Below are 27,962 nucleotides of genomic sequence, written 5' to 3'. Positions count from 1 at the left end.
AAAAACACGAGAGGGTAAAAGATTTGACTTTGGTAATTGCTGTTGACCCTCCTAGGAAGGGTTATGTAATTTGCCTTGTCAACAGTAATTTTGCACATATTTGTAATTTTATGACTACCTGCCTGATGGCTGCTTTGTAGGAAGGCTTATGCTGAATACAGGGTCTATAGAATGATAAAGTTTATATGTCTGATTGGTTGATTGGAAAAAGTTATGTCAAATCTCATTGGTCTGCTCCATTTGTTATGAAACGTTACAACAAAAGAAGTAAACCATACTTTTTATAATGAAATGCATATGCTCAATCTAATAAAGCTTTAATGTTGGTGTAATGTTTGCATGTGTGTTTGTGTTTCTCTATGTCTGCATGTGTGTGTCTTTGTGTGTGTGTACACGCTACCCCTGGTAAAGACAGAGACTGAGCCTTCAAGTTAGGCAAATCTGACTGCGTGGTTGCAATAAAAAAAGAATAAATAAACTATAGACATGTAGCTAAAAACCACTCTAGAAAATAAAGTAGTTGTTTTACAAAGCATTTACGAGCACGGGAAGAAGTACTACAGGAGTACTCCTCTAAATACTTTTGAAAGCCTTTAATACACAGTCCTAAAATGTCTAACGTCCTTTTAATAACAGTGCAAAGGAGGTAGAATTCCATTCTATTTGTACTTTTTGTATATGACGATTCCTTGACTATTTCCATTTTAAATGTTTTGGGCCAATTTCAAAGAAAGTCAGAATAGGTAAAAGAGTGCTACAGGAGTACTACTTTATGGATGCCAAAATGCCATTTTGATCCAGGCCAGTTGTTTATTTGCCAAAGTGAAGAAAATACCAATCAAATTTAGGGGAATGTGGAGACACCTGAACACTTCCTCTTTAACTAGCTCTCAAACAATAATTTATGGTCACATAATGTTTCTGTGATCTGAACTCTTACCTGTCACAGTTAGGAATTCCTGGCATCTGAAGCAGCATTGCCCTGGCTCCAGCAGCCACTCCTCTCTGGGGCAATCCAATGTAGGGCAGGGAGCAAAAAAGCATTCCACTTCACCTTTCTGATAGGGAAGAAATAACCATAAACAATCGTCCTGTGATAGAATAGATACTAACATCAGCCCCTCTCACTAACTTTCAGGCCTAATGCCTTTGTGAAGGCGAGCGTTGGATATGATACATTCTTTACATACCCAAAATGAGTGGAGGAATTTCCTGCACTTGCAGAAAGAAATGCAAGTCACACAATTTAGATACCAGTTACTCACCTGCAACATTATGTTGCAGCTTGATTATCACAGTTTCAAGTGATGTGCAAAATTCCTCTATGCTTCGGTGTGGTTCACACATGGTTCTTAAATTGAGAAATATGCTCATCAGACCCCTTTCCCGAATTGTACATCTCACATACTTCGCAAAAATCTGTGGCCAAAAAGAGGAAGGATTTTTCGGATTTCCAAAACATTATTTAGCATGGTGGTGACTTAGGCCCTGATTATGAGTTTGGCGGTCCATCAGACTGCCAACCCCGTCGTGGAGGTGCGGTGGCAGTCGGGGACCGCTACACCAGTGGTCCAATCGCCATATTACGAATACTGAGGTCGGACCGTTTTGGGACCGCGGCAAACACCAGGGATCGGTGATCCCTGGTGGTGGCACAGCAGTGTGAGAATGCAACATGCTTGGTGGTGCCACTGTGGCACCGCCAAGCATATCACGAGTTTCCGCACTGCGACCCTATTCACGGTAGTGATCTCACAATGGAAAGGGTAGAAGTGAGGAAACTCTGGGCGTGCCTCTGTGCATGGGGGTGCATTCAGGGGGGCACATGGTGTGCCCCCTCTGTATGTGTGCACCCCCAGTTCCTTCATAGAATGAAATGCACAACATATTACATTTCGTTCCGTGCAGGAATGAGCTTTGGCGCTCCCTTTGCGGTGCCTTTTTGAAAGGCGCCGCTATGGGAACAGCAAAGGACTGCAAGCCAGACCACAAGGAAACTCGCAATCTGGCAGGAGGCCAGCAGCCCTGTTTTGCGGTGTGGGGCGGTGGTGTAGCGGGCGGCTCCTACATCACCAAACTCGTTATCGTGCCCTTAGCTGGAAGTTAAATCACAAGACATTTGCCCCAACAATCGCGTCATAGAAAAAAAAATACATTGCTGAAAAGGGGTCTAGATAAGAGGAAATAATGATGTGCTTTCTTAACCAACTGAGATCATGAGAAACAAACGATCTAATAGTGGCCTTTGAGCATTGGAACCACCTTACTGACTCATCTAATCTCGAGAAAACAGAACAGTGCAGTGTTTTCAGTTCGTAGTGGCAGCTGGTGACAGTTAAAAGAGATGAAGGCATAAAACATATACCTCGAAATATGGCTTTTCCACTTCAGTTTATCCACAGACGTTTGTTTAAGGATCGCGGCACCTGAAGCAGCAGTCATAAAATATTTCAATACTTTAATGTTGTACCAAGCTGGGTAAAAGACACACAGATGATGGACAGAATGCCGAGCAAATCAAACATTCACCCCCAGTCAAGAGATCTGGGTTAAATCCATTGTTCTTTTGCTCACCATGCCACCTCACTTTAGGCCCAGCCATATGCAAAAGGGAACACTTTAGCCCGAACTGTCAGTGACACAGTGAGTCCGGGGACCCACGTCTGGGCCTGCCCGGCACTCTTAGGGTGAGAAAGCAAAAGACACACAGATGATGGACGGAATGCAGAGCAAATCAAACATTCACCCCCAGTCAAGAGATCTGTGTTAAATCCATTGTTCTTTTGCTCACTATGCCACCCCAGTTTAGACCCAGCCATATGCAAATCGGTCTTGATCCTGTTCCCCATGGGAACCGTCCAGCCTGAACGGCCAAGCCAGGTCCTCTCTGGACTGGAAACTAGCATCCTGGGACCAGTTTGGGGGCATCATCAGCCAGGCTAGCTTGAATCCAGGGAGGTATGGGCTCACCCATTACACTTAGGGTGAGAAAGCAAAAGACACACAGAAGATGAATGGAATGCAGAACAAATCAAACATTCGCCCCCAGTCGAGAGATCTGTGTTAAATTCATTGTTCTTTTTCTCACTATGCCACCCCAATTTAGACCCAGTCATATGCAAATCAGTCTTGACCCTGTTCCTCGTGGGAACGGTCCAGCCTGAACCAGGTCTGGACATTCCAGACGCACTTAGGGTGAGCAAGTAAAAGACACACAGATTATGGATGGAGTGCAGAGCAAATCAAGCATTCACCCCCAGGCAAAAGAGCTAGGTTGACACTTCGCTGTGGTGTTCGAGACTCTACTGCACCAATAAATGTTTAAGGAAATTGGGCATTTTTAGCACAGCATTCCATACAAATTGTCAAAAAGCCAGAGGTAAAAAGTGTACTACTGCCACACATGTACAAAGATTTATACTCAATGTATTACCATGGCATACCATGAATGCCTGCGATATTCCAAGTGTTACTATCCTTAAGGTGGGTAAGGTCCACTTTTATCCTAGATATGGGCACCTTCCATACGTTGACTATGTCAAGATTTTTCAGTGCTAATAAATGGCCAGTAGCATAGCAGGTGTGGGCACCCTGATACCCCGAATGCTAAAAATATACAAAATAGCTTTACTATTGTGTGATGGCTAATAGTTATTGATGTAACTAGCACTCCACCTAACATTAAACACGTTTTAAAGAAATCTTGCCTGTGTTCATTTGTTAACAATTGGCCAAAAAAGCGACTGTTCACAATTATCTTTGGTATGAAAATTACCAACTCAGCTCTAGACAATGAGTCAAGGTGGACCGACAGTTCCCTTTATTCCCAACTCCACTGAGGTCATTCAGCGCCCCCATTCCCAGAGCTGGCTCTGGGTACTGCATGAAAATAAACAACGCAAACACGGCCATAGAGAACAATGAATGAATGAATGAATGACTTCGAATTTGTAGAGCACATACTGTCCCCCAGCAGGAAATCCTGCTGCTAAGAAAAAGCAAGGGGAGAAATAGCGAAACTTACATGAATAAAGAAAATATATGAGTGTTGAGGGTTACCTGAATAGACACTGGTCATTGGTTAGGAGCAGTAACAGAGAGAGCAAGATCGAAGACCCAGCTGCCTGATAACAGAACGAGTGACTGCCAGTACTGGGCCATCTAGTGATGATTTGTTAATCTCTAAGGTACGTGCTACAGGGGTAAAACATTACTTTTTAATTGTGGAAGATCCCTGGCAGGAGGACAGCGAGGGGATTTTATCTTGGTGTGCTAATTGGGTGATCCCTGGGTGATGCATACTCACATTACGAGTGCCATTGGAGTAAAGTGCTGTGTATTACACCTGGCAAAATACAACTTCTCCGGAGTTCAGAATGTATTAGGTGCAATAAATTGCCACTATTCTGAGTTTTTGGGAATAATTATAATACCAGATTTTGGTGAAATATATGGTAAATACTGTACTATTTTCCTTCCATAAATTCAAGCAAGTACGACATGCGGAAATGTAACAAAGGCTGCGGAATTTATTGCACACAGTAAATACCAGGTGTAGTAAACTCCTCACAACTCGCAAATCTGCACTCTGTACAAAGATTCGCACAGGGGTTGGAAATCGCAGTCCCATACATAACAGCTCCTTTGTGGGGAACCAAAAACGAGCCAACCAATGAACAACACGGGCCTCATCAACAGTTTCCAGGTGTCCAGTGCGATAATGATCTCACACAATATAATGCGACATAAAGGAGCCGAATTATATTGTGTATGATGATTATCGCCTAGTACAAGTTTTGCCTGCACTGATGCTTACTACACCAATAATTAGCTTGTCGTTGCATTTTTCAAGCATATTTCCTCGATACATTTTGTGAAGTTTCGTAGGTGTGACCTGCTGAAATGTATCCTGGGAATGACAATGTTATCACAACCAGCCTTTACCGACTGCAATAAAACCCCTAAACTCATAATTCTGATCTACGCTTTAACAGAAGTTAGTGCACAGATCTAAATTATATGAGGCACACTCACACTCACTAGTTGTAATCTATGCACTGTGGCTCATCAGCGGCACAATGTCAACTCAGTAGAGCCCTGGGAGTGTTGAAGACACTTCCGGAAACCTCAGGACTTCAGATGGAGCCAACGATTAAGCATTGTCTCCTTGAGGTTCTACAGGTCCCCAAAGCTAGGACCAAGATGCAATATAAGTTTGCGATCTTGGGACTGGTCCTGGCTTCGCACCACATTGCAATCCATCGGTCCCAACCTGTGCCCCCTAGGTTGCCCAAGAGGATGGCAGACATGAGCGAATAGGGAGTTGCAGAGGAGCAGTGCCTACGCATAGTTTGCACGCATGAGAAAGCTGATTGAGACCTGGAGACATTGAGGATACTACTGGAGAAACTACAGACTATTGGGCAGATGGGTGGGGACGCAGAGGTTCTCCCACAGATGGGGACCCCGACCCACTAGCTTTCAATAGTTAAGACTTTTTTGATTACTATATCATTGTTTTTGTTTACCTGATTGCGGGATGAGCAGCGTTTGTAGCGGTTTCGGTTGCACTCGATGCCATGGCAGGTATTTACCCCAAGCTCTGTAACCTGATTCATCACCCATAATCCACCATGTGTTTCTTGCATGGGATTGGACTGTATGTTGCTGCCTTAAATGTCCCGTATTACTCGTAGCTAGCGCTTTCAGTATTACACAAGGGGCCGCTCAAGCGTCTGCGGCCCCTTCTGTAATACCATTGTGTAATACCGTTGTGACCAGGAGGCTCAAAAAGCAGGTGGACATGCTCATTGTGCCCCCAAGGTACAATGTAAAATATGACCCTGGGGCAACATTCCAAAAAGCGCCCTGGGAGCACAATGTGCGCCCGCTTTGAGCACCCCAGTATACTTTAGTATTACAGAAGGGACTGCATATGCTTGTTATGCCCTTTCTGTAATACTGTTAGTGATGGTGCACATGTAGCACCAGCACTATCTTGAGAGGGCATTTCCTAATTTGCATGGTGTCATGGCCTCATGCAAATGAGGCAGTCTCTTTGCCTTTGAGCCCGCACCATATTATTGACCTGGGCGCAAAGACAAAGAAGTCATCAGGAGGAGCACTGCCAGTACGCCACAAAAAGGTGCCACACTGTCAGTACGCCCCCTGAGGGCAATCCGCTGAAGGGGACAAAGGGGGTCCCCTGGACATCCCAGGCATCCAGCTGTAAGCTGGTCTGTAACTCACCTCACACGCCTGCAGACGGATCACTGTTCCCTCTTTAACGTGCAGGCGGGTGCTGCTTGGATTGGCTGATTAAAGTAGCAGCTCCATATTTCATTCTGCAAATGGCATGGAACCCAGTATTCATGGAGCAATGACCTGGCTACAGAAACAACCTTGAATGAATGAGGTATATATATGGATCAGCCTTCAGCAGCAAGGTGTGAGTTATACGACAGAATCCAGCCCTTGTGGTGGCCACATGAAACATCCTCCTGCCGAGAGACTGAATTCAGAAACAACAAACAGTGAAACAGATGACCAGGACAGCCTCCAGAACAGATGCAATGGACCTGCAGCCAGCACAGAGGAATTGGTAAATACAATGATCATCCATAGTAGTTGTGGGTGCATATTAAAGTCTCTTGCAGAAAAAATGAGAGCATTTAACAACTGCAGCAGAGGTAGGGAATCCATAAGTTCTGGATCTTTGGAGCCTCAGATGAACTTTGTCATGCCCTTATCTAGGTTCCTAGGCCCCACAATCAGGGTCTAGGCTTGCCTCTATTCGTTTAGCGCCAGGAGGTTCCTTCCGTAGCGACAGTTGGGCTTTATAAGTAACCTATTTAATTCAATTCAATAAGATAGCTTCCTAGGCCTCACGATCAGGGTCTGGGCTTGCCTCTATCCGTTTAGCACCAGGAGGCTCCTTCTGGAGCGACAGTTGCGCTTTATAAGTAACCTATAAAATTCAATTCAATAATATAGCTCTTTTACAGAGGTGGTGGGCGCAAAGTATAAACTCCAGCAAAGACTGTGTGAGCATTGCAAGCCCTCGAGAAGGTGATGAGTGTGTACAGCCTCCAGAAGAGGCGCGTGGTTCATAGTGTACCCCCTAGCTGGGGAGTTAAGTGCTTATGGATGATACTGAGTCCATTAGAAAAACGGTGTGCACAGTGCTGCCTGTTCCAGAGGTGGTGGATGCATGCTGTAGTTTTAGTAGTTTTAGTCTAGAGAGGTGTTATTATGCAGGTGGGCCTTGCTAAAACAAAAACTGTAGGACTTGTACAAAATTGGTAGGTATTAGCGAGGGCTAAAAAGTAACCATCAGCCTAAATTAATATGGTTGGCAAGTATGGACGCACCGCAGTTTTCTGATGATGAAGCAGAGCAACCAAGACCCACAATTTCTGCATTTGGCAACAGCAACATGACCACTGATTTTGAATGTGTAGAATTAACCCTCCTATATAAGGATATCCTAAAAGAAGCCAGGAGACTCACTGCGCCTACGGTAGAAGTCTATGCCTTGGTCCAAACAAGCATACAAGACACCTTTCACAACTACTCTGCAAGTGGCTACTAGCAGTCCTCTCTGCAGGTTCACAAGAGAATTCATGCTGGATTGTAATCTGCATTTAACTGTATTCACTAGCTCATAGGACAGTAGATATTAGATGAAGAGCACATCTACAAGCAATAACACCGCAATGGTAGAATTTGCTGCTAACATCAATAGCTGATATGTGTTAAATTCTGACATTGTTATCAGTTCACACATTCGCTAAGCCACATATATTTTCAAGCTAGAGAAGAAGCTGCAACAGCACACACAAGATTAAGAAATGTGCTTGCATACTACCAAAAATATATGCCTGCCTCCAAGGGTGAGAAATATGGCTTAACAGTTGATGCACAATATGTGGATCTATAATAGTTTCATGTAACAAAAGAAACAACTTATTTACCTTACATTTGTTACCTCACACAGTATTCAATGTTAAATAAAAAACAAAATATGAAGAGGGCATATGGGGGTTACATCATATTTCAGGTCAAGATATTCAAGACACACTTGTGGACAATGCAATGCCCACATATAGAGTTTCATGAAAAACAAGATGATAGTGTGAACTCATCTAGTGGATAATGGACCTAAGCATTGCTTGAAAATTCATATTAGTTTCATTCTGAAAATGGCAGGAAACCCAGTATTCATGGAACAATGACCTGGCTACAGAAAAAACCTTGAATGAATGAGGTAATATATGGATCAGCCTTCAGCAGTAAGGTGTGAGTCATACGACAGCCTCCAGCCGAGAGATTGAATTCAGAAACAACAAACAGTGAAGCGGATGACTAGTTTTAGTAGATGAGGTAGCACAGGAAACAGTCTTAGAAAAATGGGTGCATGCAACAATCTTCAGCAGCAGTGGCGGGCCATTAAAATAATATATTAGCAGACGTGGAAGCTGAATGGGACTGACTCCTTCCAAGGAGGTGAATACTTGATGTAGTGTGAATGTATTCATACAAAAGCCACCAGCAGAGAGCATAGATACATGGAATAACCAATAGTGAAGACTTTGGGCACATAAAGTAACCTCTTGCATGGATACTGACTATAATGAGCAGTTCCATTGAGTGATGATAGCGGTGTTGTGTGCATGTAACAGTGCCAAACAGACCTGTAAGATTCTTGAAATAGCTTCTACCAGAAGTTCTGTGGGCACAGAACAATCTCGCTGGAACAACTTGAGCTCATGTTGAATGTGCAGTGAACAGCTTCAAGCAGAGATGGTATGCACTTAGAACATCCTTTTCAGCAGAGGTGGTAGGTGCAGGGAAGTGCCTTAACCGAGGGTGTGTATGTGTTGAACTAGCAGAAGGGGTGAGTGTGTAGAACAATCTTAAGCAGATGTAGCAAGCTCATTGGGCATTGTTTAGCAGATGTGGTGGGTGCCTAGAACACACCTTTAGCAGACAAGATATTTGAAGGGAACAACCTTCACCTGAGCAGGCAAATGCATGGAATAGTCTGAAGCAGCGAGGGTATATTCATCAAACATCCTGCAAAAGTAATGGTAGATTCATATAGCAGCTGCTATAATGGATGGATGGTGGATCCTAGAACTGAAGTGGTAGAGCCTCTTGCACAGGTTAGCGATCCATGACGCATATTCTGGCAGATGGGAGAGGCTACATTGAGTAGTGGTGGTAGACTTTGCTGTGCATAAAACAGTCTCCAGCAGATGTGGGGAACGTAAGGAATATGGTGGTGGTGCATGCATGAGATAGCCGTAGCAAGAAATTGCAGATGCTTGTAACTGTCACCAGCATGGACGCATGAGCTATTTCCCAAAAAAGGTTGGGCTTTCATGAAAAAAAAAACCTTAGTAGTGCTCAATAGGAGACAGGTGAGAGGTCCTGTAGTGTTTACTCAACTATCATGGGTTCTGTGGAAACACGAGGAGATTGGATTAGACTGACAGTCCTCATTTCATTTATATGTTCATAAAATTTGAGAGTAATTGAAAGTAGAATAAAGAGAAGGAAAGGGACAGTATCATAAATGGATAATGGGGAAAGGGAAAAAGGAGTATAAAGATTGGATTGAGAAAATAGTGATGGCATAATACAGGGATATTTGACAGAGTGAAAAAAACTGGGTAAATACAGTAGGAGCATAGTGGGTCAGGATAATTACTCTTTGTGATGAGCGATAATGGACACTCATAACTTAAACAATGATAAAACATACCCGGCATATACAGGAGGAGCACTTATCCCCATCCCTGCTGAATTCTGCTCCATCGGGAAATGTCTCACCATGGAAAACACATTCAGCTGTAAAAATGAAGAAAACATATATTAAGTGGACTTGAAATGCCCTTAGAAAAAAGAGGGAAATGTGTCTTACCTGCTTTGATCAAAGAACAAAAGATCAGAATGTGACCCGAAGTGACCAAGCAAGAAGAGTAACAAAGAATTCAGGTCAAAAGCATCATAAATACACTCCGAGGCAACAATTACACAAATCCCCGTTGTTAGGTTAGGTCATTGTTGTTGGGGATCAAACATGCCTAACACTTCTCATAAGGTGGAGCTCAAATGCACTCCAAGATCAAGATTCTATGATTGAAATTATTGAAATCTATATTCGAGTTTGCCAGCCCATAAAGGAAAACAAGGGGCTTTAAAGATCAGCTTAAGCAGAAAAACACTTCATTATAGACCCATCAATATCCATATAAATACAGTCATCCCATTCAGTTCATGGAAACAGATATCATGTATTAACAGAGTAAAGATCCCAGTCCCAACTACAAAAATTCCATGCTTTCTGAGACATCATTTATTGTTTTGATTTATTTACTTTGAGGGTTTTATACAGCCTTTGGCGCTGTACAATAAGTTTGAAGAAACAATTGCAATAACATTCGCCTTACATGAATTTAAAAAGACATGATATAATCTTAAAGAAAAGAATGATTCAAGTATCATATGTCTTATAGTGATCATATAAATTGTAAGGAGGTTAGAGTGCATTAAGGAAACTTCAGGGAGATGATCCTACATTTTATCTTACATTTTATTTTAGTGTGTTTTTCAACTGTCATTTGAACATAAAAAGAGAAGGGATCTCTGTTATGTGATCTGGAATTATCTTTCAGACTGTTGGTGGTGACAAAGTGGATTTTACTTTATTAAAATGACTGTTCAACATTTTGTATATTTATGCACACACAAAAAATGCTGTACTTTGTGAAACTGCATTTTTCAGTATTAAACTAACCCTTCCACATCGCGCTGCTTGTGGACACAGCGTCTCTTGGAGCCTTCCCACTTCCTCCTGTCAGACTTGGCATTTCGGGACTTCGCCGGACCCGCTGCGCGGGTCCCGCATCGCCCCCTGACACAACCGTCATCTGGATAGAATTTTAGGGGTGCTTTGTTGGTAACCGGCAGGGCTGCGAGCATTTGCAGGGACTCCAAGGACCAGGAGTCCCTGCGCGCCCTTGGGACCAGCTGGGCTGCTCTCCCTGCCGGCCCCGCCCGCCCGCTCCTGAATTAAAAGTTGCCTGCACCTGGGACTGAGTGCTTTCCCTTCCACATCGCACTGCTTGTGGACACAGCGCCTCTTGGAGCCTTCCCACTTCCTCCTGTCAGACTTGGCATTTCGGGATCTCGCCGGACCCGCTGCGCGGGTCCCGCATCGCCCCCTGACACAGCCGTCATCTGGATAGAATTTCAGGGGTGCTTTGTTGGTAACCGGCAGGGCTGCGAGCATTTGCAGGGACTCCAAGGACCAGGAGTCCCTGCGCGCCCTTGGGACCAGCTGGGCTGCTCTCCCTGCCGGCCCCTCCCGCCCGCTCCTGAATTAAAAGTTGCCTGCACCTGGGACTGAGTGCTTTCCCTTCCACATCGCGCTGCTTGTGGACACAGCGCCTCTTGGAGCCTTCCCACTTCCTCCTGTCAGACTTGGCATTTCGGGACCTCGCCGGACCCGCTGCGCGGGTCCCGCATCGCCCCCTGACACAGCCGTCATCTGGATAGAATTTCAGGGGTGCTTTGTTGGTAACCGGCAGGGCTGCGAGCATTTGCAGGGACTCCAAGGACCAGGAGTCCCTGCGCGCCCTTGGGACCAGCTGGGCTGCTCTCCCTGCCGGCCCCGCCCACCCGCTAGACTACCTATCAGTGAGTTATTTAAAGAAGGCGCAGACCCCGCTGCGCGGGAGGGCGCCGGGAGAAGCCCGGGACAAGGGCGGCACCATCATAGGCCAGAAGAGGCCGGGGTGGGCTACCCCCCCTGGCTGTGCAACTAAACGAGGTAAAAAACCAGTGTTAAGACATTCCCTGCCCTGTAGGTGCCTGCTGCTATTTACGCTATGTCTTCTAAGGGGGGCCGAAAAATTCCTACTTTGACTAGGGACATGGCTAAGGGGACGATGGTCCACTACTTAATCAACACAACACCATCTACTGTCCAAGAACGAGAACGATTGTCTACTGACTGTTCCAATACTGTTTTTACTCCCCCACAGTCAGCTGCCGTATCACCAAATTTATCATTTCTGGAGGAACTTAATAGTCTATGCAAATCCAACTATGCCGCTGTTAAGTCTACATCGGAGCATATTAATGCATCCTTTTGGCCTACAGTCATCACAAGCCCCCAGTCCAGTACATTATCTCCACCCTATGGAAATCTCTTGGGTACTTCCCTCTGCCCACCTGATACAGGTAACATGATCCCCATGATGTCTCTCTAGGACCCTCTGGTAAAAGAAAACGACCAGTGGACAAACACACAGGCACCCAAGTAAAGCAGAAAAAACTGTCTCCATCCCTAACGTCACCAACCTTGTTGGCCCAGCTACAAACTATGATTAACTCTGTGATACACCCTTTAATAGAAAGTATGAACAATCTTGGGGACAGGATTGGGGCAATAGAGGAAATGACCAAGACAAACTTGCTACTCCTAAAAAGTTTGGCAGGCCCCAATCATTTACAGCCGTTACGCGACATCGTAACCCCTTTAACAACTCCCCAAAGTAATATCCATCACCATCAACTTCGAGAGGCAGTCCCAGCCTTGCTAACTCCACCCATCGAGAAAGTTCCCGCCAAACCAATAACAACACATAGTTGTTCCCTTGAAAAGGTGCCGAATAAAGTAACCATTCCACCCAAAGGACCACTTCCCAATACGGGGAACATGCCACGAAAATCAAATCACATCCATTTACCACCGGAGGCTGCCCCGTTTGTGTGTGTCCTTTCTGGTGTGCCTGAGCTCACAAATGGAAAAACTGAAAGTCAACAGGAGTTAAAGAATAAGGCACAGTTTTGGTTAACAAAGAATAGACCCCTGCCCCCTGACATCGACGGTAGAATACATTGTGTTAGAAGGGTGGGATGGCTGGGTCCGCTTCGAAAAGAGAGATCTGGCGATCTGGTGCTGATAAGGTTTAAAAACAGCAATGTTGTCCCATACCTACAGACTTGGAAACCACAGATAGGAGATGGATCTATACACACTTGGGGATTATCTGATTTGTATCCCAGAGAATCACTTCACTGCCGTACAAGATTAATGAAGAGAGTAACTATTGGGTGGGCTGATACGGCGCCGGGGTGAGGGGTATTCACATCTGGACTGACTTGATATACTATCGATTTGGTACCTGACTTCCTTTAAAGATTTTAGGCTATAATGTTATTTACTGTGTTATGAATTGAAATGTAACGGTGTATATATTTTGCAATGTGCTTTTATGATTTTATACTTAAAAATCGAATAAAGCTATTGATTCATTCATTCATAACTAACCAGGCCTCGACTCCTTCTTCTTGTCACAGCAGACGCACTCAATGAGCACTGTTTAAATGTTCTATATTGAAATGCTTTTCTTGAAGAACCATGGGGGAAGCTTTTTGCTATTTTTAAGGCTCTATCTGCTTATGATGTTGTAAACCTATTTATTTTGTGAGACCACCATTGTTTATGTAACTATTTTTGTACTGCACCTCTGATGATATTAGGTTAGAATTAGGGGTGGGTGGTAAACTCCAGTCTTTTGGGGAAGTTAAGGAAGTTTTTCCCATTTGGAGCGCAGAGTTTCAGAAAAACTCCAACTGCCGGGTGGCAGATTTTTTTCTCATACGAGGCCCGCCAACAGTGAGTTGTCGAGGGCAAGCGAGAAAATCAAGTGCTAGATCACCTCCCAGCCAAATATCTCAATGTGGGCAGTGGTGGCAGGCCCTACTGCTCACGATGAGAAAGCTGCCGTTCGCGGTGAGAAAGCTACCGCTTGAGTAGACAATCTACTTGAGTGGCAGAAAGAAGCAGTGCTCTCTGGTGCCTTGTGGGCGTTCATGCTGATTTTACAGTACAGGACAAGCTCCTGGATCTAAAAATCAGCGTGAGCAGCATGACGTGTCACAACTCTGCCGCTTGCGGAACTCCACGTAGTCTCGCTGAGTTTTTGGAGTAAAACGCCACAAATCCCTCCTACCTATAGTTAGAATAGGACGTGTCAATATTCAGTTAGAGGCTGGTACTAGAATGGTAGTATTATATGCATGGGTGGCTCCTCTGCTAAAGTGGAGGATGGTCACCCCACTGCTCTGTGAGCAGGTGAAAAAGGAAAAATAAAATGATAATAAAGCATTGTTATTATTTAATTTTCCCATCATTGCTCAGCTGGTTAGGAGCGGGCTGGGCTGTCACAGAGGAGCAGGGGGAGGAGTGGTGAGCCCTCTCTTAAGTGTGCATGATGGTTTGGCGGGCCGTCTTGGGAAACCTGGCGGCAAAGGTTGGGCATTTTGTGTTTTCGTGTGTGGCAAACAGATCTATGTCTGGATGCCACCACTTGTAAAAGAATGGTAGAAGAACTTGCCGATGTAGTTCCCATTCATGGAGCTGTTGTGTCTGTCGACTTAACAGATCTGCTATCTGATTGTGAACTCCTGGAAGGTGTGCTGCAAGCAGATATTTCTTTTGTGGAATGGCCCATCTCCAAATGTTCTGTACAAGCTGGGACAGTTGCAGGGAATGTGTGCATCCTTGTTTTTTAATATAGTACATGGCTGTCATGTTGTCCGTCCGGATCAAGACAGCTTTGTTCTATACATGTACTTGGAATGATTTTAGTGCTAGGAATATTGCTAGCAATCAATCAATCAATCAGAGTACTTGTAAAGCGCGCTACTTACCCGTGAGGGTCTCAAGGCGCTGTGGGGAGGGGGGTGCTGCTGCTCGAAGAGGCAGGTCTTGAGGAGTCTTCAGAAGGCGAATAGGTCTTGGGTCTGCCGTAGGTGGGTAGGGAGGGTGTTCCAGGTCTTGGCGGTGAGGTAGGAGAAGGATCTGCTGCCGGAGGTCGTTCGTTGGATGCGGGGGACAGCGGTGAGGGCGAGGCTGGCGGAGCGGAGCTGGCGGGTTGGGGTGTAGAAGATGAGTCTGCTGTTCAGGCAGGCTGGTCCGGTGTTGTGGAGTGCTTTGTGTGCGTGGGTGAGGAGCTTGAAGGTGATCCTCTTGTTGACGGGGAGCCAGTGCAGGTTTCCCAGGTTGGGGGTGATGTGGCTGCAGCGGGGGATGCTGACGATCAGTCGGGCGGAGGCGTTTTGGATGCGTTGTAGTCATCATAGGTGTTTGGCTGGGATTCCTGCATAGAGTGCATTGCCGTTGTCCAGTCTGCTGATGATGAGGGCCTGTGTCACCGTTCTTCTTGTTTCGGTCGAGATCCACTTGTAGATCCTGCAGAGCATGCGGAGGGTGTTGTAGCAGGAGGAGGAGACGGCATTGAACTGCTTAGACATGGAGAGGGAAGAGTCAAGGATGAATCCTAGGTTGCGTGCATGGTCGGTGGTTGTTGGTGCTATTCCCAGTGTGGTCGGCCACCAGGAGTCATCCCAGGCTGAGGGGGTGGGTCCGAGGATGAGGACCTCCGTCTTATCCGAGTTCAGATTCAGACGGCTGCTCAAATCCAGTCGGCGACGGCCTTCATTCCCTCGTGGAGGTTTGTTTTGGCGGTGTATGGGTCCTTGGTGAGGGAGAGGATGAGCTGAGTGTCGTCGGATGATGTTGAGGTTGTGATGGCGGGCCACTTGTGCGAGGGGGGCCATGTAGACGTTGCACAGCGTCGGGCTGAGGGATGAGCCCTGGAGGACGCCGCAGATGATGTCGGTGACTTCGGATCGGAAGGGTGGGAGGCGGACGCTCTAGGTTCTGCCAGAGATGAAGGACGTGCTCCAGTCAAGGGCCTTCTCTTGGATTCCGGCTTATTGGAGGCGTGTCTTTAGAGTGTGACTGCAGATCGTGTTGAAGGCGGCTGACAGGTCCAGGAGGATGAGGGCTGATGTTTCGCCGTTGTCTAGTTGACGCCTGATGTCGTCTGTGGCAGCGATGAGGGCTTTCTCGGTGCTGTAGCTTCATCTGTATCCGGAATGGGACGGGTCCAAAATGTTGTCTTCGACGTTGCGGGCCAATTGCCTGTTGACGATTTTCTCGATGACCTTCGCCGGGAATGGGAGCGGGGAGATGGGCGGAAGTTCTTGAGGTCCTTGGGGTCCGCCTTGGGTTTCTTGAGGAGTGCTTTGATTTCAGCATCCTTCCAGCTTGCCGGGAATGTCGCTGTTTCGAAGGAGATGTTGATGACCTTCCGTAGTTGGGGTGCGATGGCTGCGTCTGCTTTGTTGAATACGTGGTGTGCGGTACAAAAGGGGGTGGTAATGGACGGAGCATCTGAACCAATCAAACACTCACACCCAGTCAAAAGATCAGGGTTTAATCCATCACAGTTCTTTAGCCCACTCTGCCACCCCAGTTCAGACATGACTATATGCAAATCAGTCTGACCCTGTGCCTCATGGGAACAGTCCAGCCCGAACTGCCAAGCCATGCCTTCCCTGGACCGGAAACAAGCTTCCGAGGACCGGTTTCTGGCATTCCAGCCGTCTTCAGCCCGGCTTGCTTGAATCCAGTGGCAAAGTGAGCAAGGGACTCACGTCTGAGCATACCCTGCCACACTTATGGTGGCCAAAAGCGGTACAAAAGGGGGTGGTAATGGACGGAGCATCTGAACCAATCAAACACTCACACCCAGTCAAAAGATCAGGGTTTAATCCATCACCGTTCTTTAGCCCACTCTGCCACCCCAGTTCAGACATGGCTATATGCAAATCAGTCTGACCCTGTGCCTCATGGGAACAGTCCAGCCCGAACTGCCAAGCCATGCCTTCCCTGGACCGGAAAAAAGCTTCAGAGGACCGGTTTCTGGCTTCCAGCCGTCTTCAGCCCGGCTTGCTTGAATCCAGTGGCAAAGTGAGCAAGGGAGCAGGAGCATACCCTGCCACACTAATGGTGGCCAAAAGCGGTACAAAAGGGGGTGGTAATGGATGGAGCATCTGAACCAATCAAACACTCACACCCAGTCAAAAGATCAGGGTTTAATCCATCACCGTTCTTTAGCCCACTCTGCCACCCCAGTTCAGACATGGCTATATGCAAATCAGTCTGACCCTGTGCCTCATGGGAACAGTCCAGCCCGAACTGCCAAGCCATGCCTTCCCTGGACCGGAAACAAGCTTCGGAGGACCGGTTTCTGGCATTCCAGCCGTCTTCAGCCCGGCTTGCTTGAATCCAGTGGCAAAGTGAGCAAGGGACTCACGTCTGAGCATACCCTGCCACACTTATGGTGGCTAAAAGCGGTACAAAAGGGGGTGGTAATGGACGGAGCATCTGAACCAATCAAACACTCACACCCAGTCAAAAGATCAGGGTTTAATCCATCACCGTTCTTTAGCCCACTCTGCCACCCCAGTTCAGACATGGCTATATGCAAATCAGTCTGACCCTGTGCCTCATGGGAACAGTCCAGCCCGAACTTCCAAGCCATGCCTTCCCTGGACCGGAAACAAGCTTCGGAGGACCGGTTTCTGGCATTCCAGCCCTCTTCAGCCCGGCTTGCTTGAATCCAGTGCCAAAGTGAGCAAGGGACTCACGTCTGAGCATACCCTGCCACACTTATGGTGGCCAAAAGCGGTACAAAAGGGGGTGGTAATGGACGGAGCATCTGAACCAATCAAACACTCACACCCAGTCAAAAGATCAGGGTTTAATGCGAATATGTGGTGTGGGCACAGGTCTGACGGAGATCCTGAGTGGATGGAGTTCATGACCTTGCGTGTCTCGTCATCGTTGACGTTGGACCAGGAGGTCAGGTGGTTGGCGCTGGTGGTGTTCGCAGGGGAGGTGGAGTCTGGCATAGGCGGGGCGGTTGTGGTGTTGAAGCTGTCGTGGATGTCAGTGATCTTGCGGTGGAAGAAGGTGGCCAGTGAGTCACACAGTTCTTGTGAGGGCGGGATGTCGTTGGCATTGGCTCTAGGGTTGGAGAGTTCTTTTACAATGCTGAAGAGCTCTTTGCTGTTGTGTGCGTTGTTATCCAGGTGGTCTTTGAAGGAGGATCTCTTGGCTGATCTGATGAGATGGTGATGTCTGCGGGTGGTGTCCCTGTGGGTTGCGTGGTTGTCCGGTGTATGTTCATGGAGCCATTTCTTCTCCAGTTTCCGGCATGCGCGTTTGGAGGTCTGGAGCTCATCGGTGAACCAGGTGGCTCTCTTGCTGGCGTGGCTGTTGGAGGGTTTCTTGAGTGGGGTGAGGGTGTTGGTGCAGTCGTCGATCCACTGTCTGCGGTTGCGGGCTGCGGTGTCTGGGTTGGTGGGGTCGGTGGGTGGGTTCTGGGCGAGGATGGTGATCAGCTGGTCTTCGGTGACTTTGCTCCAGCAGCGGTGAGGCAGTTGTTGGGTGCGGTGGTGCGAGGTTGGTTTCTTGAAGGTGAAATGGATGCAGCGGTGGTCCGTCCAGTGGAGTTTGGTGGTGTGGTCGAAGGCGACGTGTGTGCTTGTGGAGAAGATGGGGTCCAGCGTGTGGCCGGCAACGTGGGTGGGTGCGGTGACGAGTTGTCTGAGGCAGAGGTTGGCAAGGTTGTCAATCAGCGTGGCGGAGTTGGCGTCGTTGTTATTCTCGAGGTGGAAGTTCAGGTCCCCGAGGAGGATGTAGTCTGTGGAGGCGAGTGCGTGGGTGCTGGCAAGGTTGGCGATGAAGTCGCTGAACTGAGCCTGGGGTCCGGGGGGTCTGTAGATGAGTGTTCCTCTGAGGGTCGTGTTGGGGTCGGTGTGGATCCGGAAGTGCAGGTGTTCGGCGGTGTTGAGGGTGTCGTCTGCGTGGGTGGCGACCTTGAGGGTGGGCTTGTGGATGATGGCTATTCCTCCTCCGATTCCTTTGGCGCGATCTCTGTCGGTGATCTTGTAGCCATCCGGGATGGCTATGGTGATGTCGGGCGCCGAGGAGTCGTTCCACCAGGTCTCGGTTAGGAAGGCCACGTCTGGGGCGGAGGTGTCGAGCAGATCCCAGAGCTCGACGGCGTGTTTGCGTGCGGTGTGGGTGCTGAGAAGTATGCAGCGGAGGTGGTTGGGTCCAGTCCTTGGAGGTTTGGTGGCTCTGTCGCAGGTGAGGCTGCAGGTGCGGCAGGAGAAGGGTCTGTGGGTCCGTTTCGGGGCGGCCTGGAAGCAGGTGTGGTTTTGGCCGGCGTTGAGTGCGTGGAGGGTGCTGGCGTCGTAGCGGAGTCTGGTTTTGTGGCGTTCGCGGGGTCTAGAGGTTTCGGCGCTGGGCGCGGTCCAGGCGCGGACGGGCTCGGCGTGCCAGCGGCGCGCCTGCTGCGTGTGTCTTTTGCGCGACCACGCAGTGTCCGGCATATATGGGGAGGTGGGAGGGACGTGCAGCTAGGAGGCGGGAGGCGGGAGCAGCGAATGGGAAGGGGGGTATGGAAAGAGTGGGACAGAAAGCAGAATGGGGCGCAAAGAGAGGGAAAACAGTGGCACAGAGGGCAAAACGTGGTACAATAGAGGGGAAAAACGAGTGGCACAGAAGCAAAAACGGGGCACACAGAGGGGGAAAAACAGTGGCACAGAGGGAAGAAGCGAGGCACAGAAACGGGGGTAGAGCACACTTACCAGCGGGTATTCGGCAGCAGCAGCAGCACGAGCACACAGGCGGAGCTGCGTGAAGGGGGAGCGACCTACCAGGAGGGTCAGGGGTCAGGGGTCACTCTAGCAGCTCAGCGCCCGGGTTATATGGGGAGGTGGGAGGGAGGGGCAGCGAGTGGGCAAGGGGGCGGGGAAACAGTGGGACAGAGAGCAGAATGGGGCACAAAGAGGGGGAAAACAGTGGCACAGAGGGCAAAAACGGGGCACAAAGAGGGGAAAAACGAGAGGCACGGAGAGCATAAACGGAGCACAAATGAGGGGGAAGACAGTGGCACAGAGGGCAAAATGGGGCACAACTGAGGGGAAAAAACGAGTGGCACAGAAGCAAAAACAAGGCAAACAGAGGGGGGAAAAATAGTGGCACAGAGGGCAAAACGGGGCACAACAGAGGGGAAAAACGAGTGGCACAGAAGCAAAAACGGGGCACAGAGAGGGGGAAAAACAGTGGCACAGAGGGCAGAAGCGGGGCACAGAAACGGGGGTAGAGCACACTCACCAGCGGGTACTCGGCAACGGCAGCAGGACCACACAGGCGGACCTGCGTGGAGGGGGCGCGACCTACCAGGAGGGTCAGGGGTCACTCTAGCAGCTCTAGGTGATTGATGTAATGTAATGTAATGTATGTGGTCTTGTAAAGCGCACTGCTGCCCTGAGGCGTCGTGGCGCTGTAGACCGCTGGGGGACCCGTCCTGGCTATCCCTGTGAGATGGTCCCTACTGGGTATCTCCAAGGAGAAACCAGGCATCCCCGGCGAATGTGGGGGTCCGTTGTTGAGATGAGGCAAGCTAGTTGCTGAGTGTGATCCTTGGTTAGAGTAGGCACCGAGGCGAGAATTATCGAGTCCGCTGACCCTGGTCCACGACCCTGCCACGTCGGGAATTGAACCCTGGTCCTGGGCCGTTCTCTAATTTCGGGTCTGCCGCCTCTAACCAGTGAGCCACACCACTCCACAAGCACCTTTTGTTAAGCTGCCAATTTTCCCTGAGTTATATGGTGGAGCAGATGGGCTCCCCATCCTGTGAGGGATGCGTCTGTTGTCAGTACTATCTGTGGCACAGGTTCGAGGAACGGCCGTCCTCTGGACAAGTTTTTGGTGTTCCACCACTGCAGAGAGCGATGTGTGCGGCTGTCCACCAACACCAGCTCTCTAAGTTGTCCTTGAGCCTGATTCCACTGATGTGCTAGACATTCCTTCAATGGGCATTTGCAGTCTTGCATATGGTACAATAAAAATGCAAGATGCCATCCTGCCTATTAGTTGCATGAACACTCTGGCTGGGAGAGAGTGTTGGTTTTGAAACTTTGTGACTAAGGCTTGAATGCTCTGTATCCTGGCTGAACTGGGATAAGGCAGAGCTGTATCAGTGTTTATGGTAGCCCCTATGTATTGATGTACATGAGAGGGCTGGAGATGTGACTTGGTGTAGTTGATTGTAAACCCCAAGTGTTTGAATTGTTTGACATGTGTGTTGGGCACACTGATTGAATGACTTGGCTTTATTAAGCCAATCGTCTAAGTATGGGAAGACGTGGATATGTCTTCTGAGATGTGCTGCGACTACTGCTAGGCACTTTGTAAACATTTGTGGTGCAGTTGTGACCCTGCATGGAAGGACTTCGAACTGATAGTGTTGTCCTTCTAGTACAAATCTGAGATACTACCTGTGAGAAGGATGTATGGGAATGTGGAAGTAGGCATCCTTGAGGTCTAGTGTGGTTAGGAAATCGCCTTGTTGCAACAATGGGAGCACTTGTTGTAAAGTGGTCATGTGAAAATGATCTGAGTGTATAATCAGATTGAGAGGCCTTAGGTCTAGAATTGGTCTTAGTGTTCCGTCCTTTTTGGGTATTAGGAAATAGAGAGAGTACACCCCTGTTCCTTGATGTTGCAACAGAACTAGCTCTATTGCGTCCTCTTGCAGCAATGAGAGAACTTCTTGTTGGAGCAGTTTTAGATGCTCTGTGGACATTGGACGCTGTCTGGGTGGTGTATGTGGAGGGGTAGCCGTAAGCTCTAGGCAGTAACCATACTGGATCATTTGTTTTACCCACTTGTCTGTTGTAATGGAATTCCAGACAGGTAGGAACTGTGTTAGTCTGCCCCCTACAAGAGTGGAATGCTGTTGGGGAAGCAGAAGGAAGTCACTGTTTTGTGTTGGGAGAGGTTTGATTATTGTTATTTCCTCTACCTCTTCCCTTGTTGTTGTTGCCTCTGTAGCCTCCCATAACGTATCATCTATTGGAGGATGTTTGTGTAATTGATTTAAAGGAAGCTGAATTGTCTACTCCAGCTTGTTTGGAGCCTCCTCTGTAAAAGGAGGGACGAAAGGAGCCTCGTGCTTGGGTGGACTCCAGAGCTCCCATAGACTTTGCTTGGTCAGTGTCTTTCTTCATTTTTTCAAGTGCTGTGTCTACCTCTGGACCGAACAATTGTTGTTGGTTGAATGGTTGATTTAAGATAGTAGTTTGCACTTCTTGCTTGAATCCTGAAATGCATAGCCATGCGTGACGTCTAAGGAGGGACACTGGTGTTTATTGCTCTGGATGCAGTGTCTGCTACATGAAGTGCGCATTTAATGGAGGACTTTGATAAAGCTTACTCTCTTGTATGAGGTCATTTGCTTGTGCCTTATATTGGTCAGGTAGATGTTGTAAGAGCTACTCTACCTGATAATAGTGAGCCCTGTCGTATCTTGCGAGGAGGGCCTGTGTGTTAGCGATGCACCATGTATTGCTAGCTTGGGCAGCTATTCTTTTCACTGAAGCATCTATGATATTTGGTTCTTTATCAGGAGGTGATGCTTCACCTGATGTTTGGGAATTTGCTCTTTTCCTAGCGTTTGAAACTACTAGGGATTCTAAGGGTAGCTGTCCTTTAATATAGGCAGAGTCTCCAGAAACCGCTCTATACTTTTTCTCTATCCTTAGGTTTATGATGGAGTCATCGGAGTCATCTGCCTCGGATACGATCTGGAGATCATCGGAATCTTCTTCTAGGACGCATGGACCTTCGTCGAAGATATCCACTGGTTCCGGAGCTGATCTTTGCATATCGGGTCGACGGGCCCTCCGATCTCGAATGGTCTTTTTCGATCGAAAGGATGCACAGACTGTGCAGCTGGATTCGTCGTGTTCTGGTGATTAGCACAGTTTACAGACCTCGTGATGGTCACTGTGTGGAAATTTTGCTCCACACTCGGGGCATCTTTTGAATGCCGTCCTTTCATGAGGTGTAGGCCTCACGGCGTGTGTAGGCCCAACGGCCCGCGCCGATGACCGGAATCGAGCTGATGAAGTCGAGTTGATGTTTATCGGTATTGAAAGTTGTTTGGTGAAGTTTGAAGAAAATGTTTACGCGGCATATTACTTGAAAAGTAGATTTCGAACCAGAGCGGAAAAGTTTCATCCGAACCCAGTGACGGAAAAAAACAATCTAAGGATGGAGTCGATGCCCATGCGCACTATCGTCCAAGGGAGGAGTCACCTATCTCATGACTACAAAGACTTCTTCCAAGACGACAACAACATGCAATCATCCAAGCCCAACACCAGGTGGTGATCTAATGCACAGTTTAAGATCTGCAGCTCATATGCCTCGAACACACTGTTTCAAGTAGTTGCGTCCTGAGTCATGTAGGGCATGAAAAGCAATACAGAGGGCTCTAAATTCAATCCTTCTCTTAACCGGTAGTCAATGTAGGAGTGGAAGAGCATGGGATACAGAATGGTGTTTCGGAATAGCCAAAAGCAGCCGGGAGGCTGCATTTTGTGAGATCTGCATTTTGTTTAAAAATCTTTTCCGAATATTGGTAAAGAGTGCACTGCAGTTATCAATTTTTGACAGAATGAGAGCAGAAATCACCGCCTTCTGCAATTCAGAGGGAATATGGGGAAATATTTTCCAAAGGGCTGTAAGCATGAAGAAGCCTGATAAAGTAATGTAATTAACATGGCCTTCAAAGGAGAGTTAATTGTCAAAATAAAAAGATTTTTGACTTTCGAAACTGGGGTAGGTAGATCTCCCAATTCCTACAGCCTTAGGAAACCAAAAGGATGAATTAGACCCGAAGAATAAAAACCTCAGTTTTTGCCTAATTTAATTTTAGACATTTGCTGGCCATCCACTTTCAAATTTGGAGCATGCAGTCATTATTATTATTATTATTAAAGGCTTTTATAGCGCGCTCTATTACTAAAAAAATAGTATCCTGGCGCGATGAAGGCAGAACAGTATGGGAGAGGACAAATATCTAGAAACAGAAATAGAAAAAGAAAATTTAGACTTTAATATTAAAAAGGTGAGTTTTTAGTCCTTTCTTAAAAGCACTGAGAGACGATGCAGTTTTTAAGTGGAGGGGAAGGGCGTTCCAGGATTTTGCTGCTCTTACTGAGATTGATTGGCCGCCAAGTCTGCAATATTTAAATTTGGGAACGGACATCTGGCACAAGTTGGCCGATCGCAGAGGGCGATTAGGGACATACAAACAGAACCTTTTCCTCAAATAGACAGGGCCAGTTTGATGAATAGCTCGGTAGGCCAACACTAGAATTTTAAACAAAATCCTGTGGGCAACCGGGAGCCAGTGGAGAGCACATAGCAGGGGACGGGCACTGGAACGCCTAGGAGCATTAAACAAAAGTCTGGCGGCGGCGTTCTGAATGACCTGAAGGCGGTGAATCAGGTATGCCGGCAATCCGCAGAACAGTCCATTCGAGTAATCCAACCTAGAGAGAACTAAGGCACGAATGACAGTCTCTTTAGCTTCTTTCGGTAGGAAAGGAAAGAACCTACGTAAAGTTTTTAGGGTAGCAAAACAAACCCCCGTAAGTTTCTTTATGTGGTCCTCAAACTTAAGGTTCTTACCGAACCAGACTCCTAAGTTTTTCACTGGGCCAGATGTGGCTTTTGGAGGGGGGAGGTCAGCAGGCCAGAGACGCTCACTAAAATCCTCAGGAAAGGAGCCGTACAGCAGGATCTCGGATTTACTTTCATTGCATTTTAGCTGTGCGTGTGCTAACCATTGAAAGACAGAGGACAAACAGAGTTGGGCAGCCGACGTATCTAAATTATCTTTAGACCAGGTAAACAAAAGCTGTGTGTCGTCGGCGTACGCCATAATTTTAGCCCCCAACTGTTCAGCAAGGTAAATCAAAGGGGTAATCTGAAGGTTGTATCGTCAGGATTGCTAGCTTCCGACACCACAATTTGGGTGTCATTGGCATAGGACACTACTTCAAAACCGAATGATCTTATGAAGTTAGCCAAGGGAGTCACATACAAGTTAAAAAGGGTTGAACGTAAAGACGACCACTGAAAGACCCCACAAGGCAGAGAGAGGGAGATTTCAAACCTGTGAGCTCGACGAACTGTTCTATGTCTGAGAGAAACAATTTGAGGAGCTCAAGAGCCTTGTCTCTGATCCCAATGGTGAAGAAAGGATCAAAGAGGTGACAGTGTCAAATGCTGTCAAGTGGTCTAATAAAATCAGAGCAGCATTACATCCATTGCCCAGGGTTTGCCTAATTTGCTCAAAAGCAGCAATCAAGGCGATTTCTGTGCTGTGTTGGCTTATAAAACCAAACAGCATGGCATCAAGAAGTTAATTATTTGTAAGAAACTGAGATAGCTCCTGATAGATAGCTTCTGATTGATAGCTTTTTTGACGATCTTAGAAGGAAATGGAAGGCGAGAAATTGGCCTATAGTTGTCAGGGTTGTTGCTGTCCAAGTTAGCTTTTTTAAGCAAGACAGAATTGAAGCTCTTTTCCATTCCTTTGGAAAGGAGCCCAGCATAAACATTCTGTTAAAGATGTCTGTATGATACTTAGAAATAACTGTTGCCGCTAGGTGAAGAATCCTAGAAGGGCAGGTGTCCAGTGGGGAGCCACACATGGACAGGACAGATTCCTCAGACAGAGGGGAGAAGGGTGTCAGTAGAGATTTCCCATTGAGATCTGAGGGATAGATACCTTGTGAAATGGTATATGATTCAGGCAAGATTACTGCTGAATCAGGAAAGCCTGAAGGACTGTCATCTGTCTATGAGAGTGATTGGTCGAGAAAAAGTTGTAGACCGCTTCTACCTTATTTTAAAAGAAGATAGCTAATGTGTTACAAAATGCTTGGCTGGCTAACTTATTTTTAGGATCTGGAACCTTACTTACTTTTTTTTTGTAAAGAGATTTTATTCATCAAATGACACATATAAAGCAGGGCTCCGTAACTCAGAGACATCTGCACAATATATATAAAGCTTCATGACTTTGACTTTTCAATGATAAGTTCAAGAAGAAATGGAAAGCAATACAGATGAAATAAACCATATGCACACCCACACCCAACTACCCCCTCCCCCGTAGCACTAACAGCCTCCCAGAAACAGCCTAGCTGTGCATTTTGCACCACAACCGCACGCTACAATAAACATAAATGCAAGAAACTACAGCTTGCACCAGCAGGGTAAAATTAAACTGAATGGAGGGGCCCTGTGGCATCAACCGGCTCCAACAGCAAGACCCTATAGTCTGCCCACCGCTTCCAAATTTTATAATGCTTCTGCGGGCACCATCTTGCAGTGAAAATAGGAAGTTCCAAGCCCATACAGAAGTCCAGTCCCTTCTTCCAAGCCGACACCGAGGGTGGTGCGGGTACCTTCCATGCTCTAGCAATGTCCCTCTTCACCAGAGTAAACCCTAGCAACATAAGATGGCGTTTATAAATACTACCCCCAATCCCATCCATGACATGCATTAGCACCAATTTTGGCGAATGGGGCAGGTCCCAGCCCAACACCTCAGAGAGGCAGGTCACTAACCCTCTCCAGAACCGTGACAAGGAGAGACAATGCCAAGTCGTGCGCATCAGGGTCCCTTCCTCCTACTCGCATCTAAGACATACAGGGGAGGCCAACAGTCCCGCGCTCCATTACCGGACCCCCGTGAAGTAGACCCGTTGAAGATATTTAAACTGGACAAGGCGAAGACGTATCACTATGGCTGCCCTCCGCGGGGAGGCCAGGGCCTCCGTCCAGTACTCCTCATCATATGGGCAACGTCACCCCCCAGGCCCCTCTAAACCTTACTTAATTTTTGTACTGTAGCAATAAGTTCATTTGGCACATTTAGAGGATTTCATTTTCATCGTAAAATAGCTGTATTTGGATTTGAAAATCAAGTTTTTGTAAGTCCCTAGAGTCTGTTTATAAGCCAGCTTATCACGATGGTCATAACTAGAGCGACATTTCAATTTGAGTCTACTAGTGGCTTGTTTGTGACCTCTAAGACTGTTATCGAACCAAGGTTCAGATAATAATTTTGACTATTATTTTTTGCTTTCTGCATTATACCTTGAATTATTATGGTCTATTTCTTGCCACTGACTCCGCAGATCTACTTTCTTGCAATGATATTTATTTTATATTTGTGTTTAGGTGTCATTTAGGGACACATTGCCTCATAGATGCATGAGGTTGAACAATGTCCTGATCCTCAGAAGGCACTTTATATCTATCTTAAACGATAACAGAGATACTGTCAACAGTTTCATTGCCTGAGAAAGAGGTAGTATCCTTGGTCTGTTTATTCAACAGTGGGATGAGCAGCCTGGGGATCCCTTTGCTCCCGAGACTTCTTGTGCCACCATAAATCATGAGTATCTTTGGCATGTATTTAGAAGAATCTAGGTGTACCGTGTTGTCGCTCTGACAAGTTATTTTAAAAGAACATCTCTCTTCCAAAGATTTAATTTAGAAAAGAGGCAGAAGTTGTAATATGGTTGAACTTGTACTTGTTTGTAGTTATAAGACACTGTTCTCCTAGGAAATATACCATCAGATGTCACACAAAAAAGGTTTTTCACCACATAATGCAGATCAGAAGCTGGCCCAGAACAGATAATCTATGCTCACCAGGGTAAAGATCCCTGCAAGCTCATGATAATTATCCCTAGTTGTCAATGCATGTCTTACAAAAACTCAAGAGCTTCATATTTATCATTTTAATAAAAGAGTGGAGTCACCAACCTGGGCAGCGAAGGCAGCAATCTGACATAACAGGATTTTGGCAACTGATGTCAGGGCAGTCTGGGTTGATGCATGTCACATTTCCAGCCTGTGAGAATAAATCAGAAGTTCTCAAGAGTGATCTTTTTTTAAACGTGTGGCAAACAAGCCAAATGTTTTTGACTCAATTCAGATACATAGGAACAGTTTGAACATTCGGAAAGTCTTTGTACGGATGTAAATGCCTATGGTATTCAGAGTTAAAGGGCATGTAATCATCATACCATATTCTGAATTTTCGATGTAACTCTTTTTCAGCCAAACCTTTCAGAAAGCACACATGCTCTGTAAGATCAGAGAAACAAGAAGCAAGAAGTAGAGTAGTTCAAGAGTGACCTGAATATTT

At 46.9% G+C, this 27,962-nt stretch overlaps 1 protein-coding gene across 1 annotated transcript in view; it reads right to left on the bottom strand.

Annotated features, from left to right (window-relative positions):
• LOC147662925 (uncharacterized) overlaps positions 1-27,962 on the bottom strand; it is a 468,727-nt gene that overhangs the window by 63,152 nt on the left and 377,613 nt on the right. Inside the window, exons 16-18 of the mRNA XM_086950793.1 lie at positions 27,578-27,665; positions 9,767-9,852; positions 941-1,058 (exon numbers count right to left, since the gene is read on the bottom strand). Coding sequence (XP_086806919.1) covers positions 941-1,058; positions 9,767-9,852; positions 27,578-27,665 — 292 coding nt within the window. The remainder of the gene's footprint in view (positions 1-940; positions 1,059-9,766; positions 9,853-27,577; positions 27,666-27,962) is intronic.

The sequence above is a fragment of the Lissotriton vulgaris genome, unplaced genomic scaffold, assembly GCF_964263255.1.
Source record: "Lissotriton vulgaris unplaced genomic scaffold, aLisVul1.2 SCAFFOLD_919, whole genome shotgun sequence".
In the NCBI taxonomy this organism is placed as follows: domain Eukaryota; kingdom Metazoa; phylum Chordata; class Amphibia; order Caudata; family Salamandridae; genus Lissotriton; species Lissotriton vulgaris.
The sequence above is the reverse complement of the archived record's forward strand: the minus strand, read 5'-3'. Positions and strand labels throughout refer to the sequence as shown.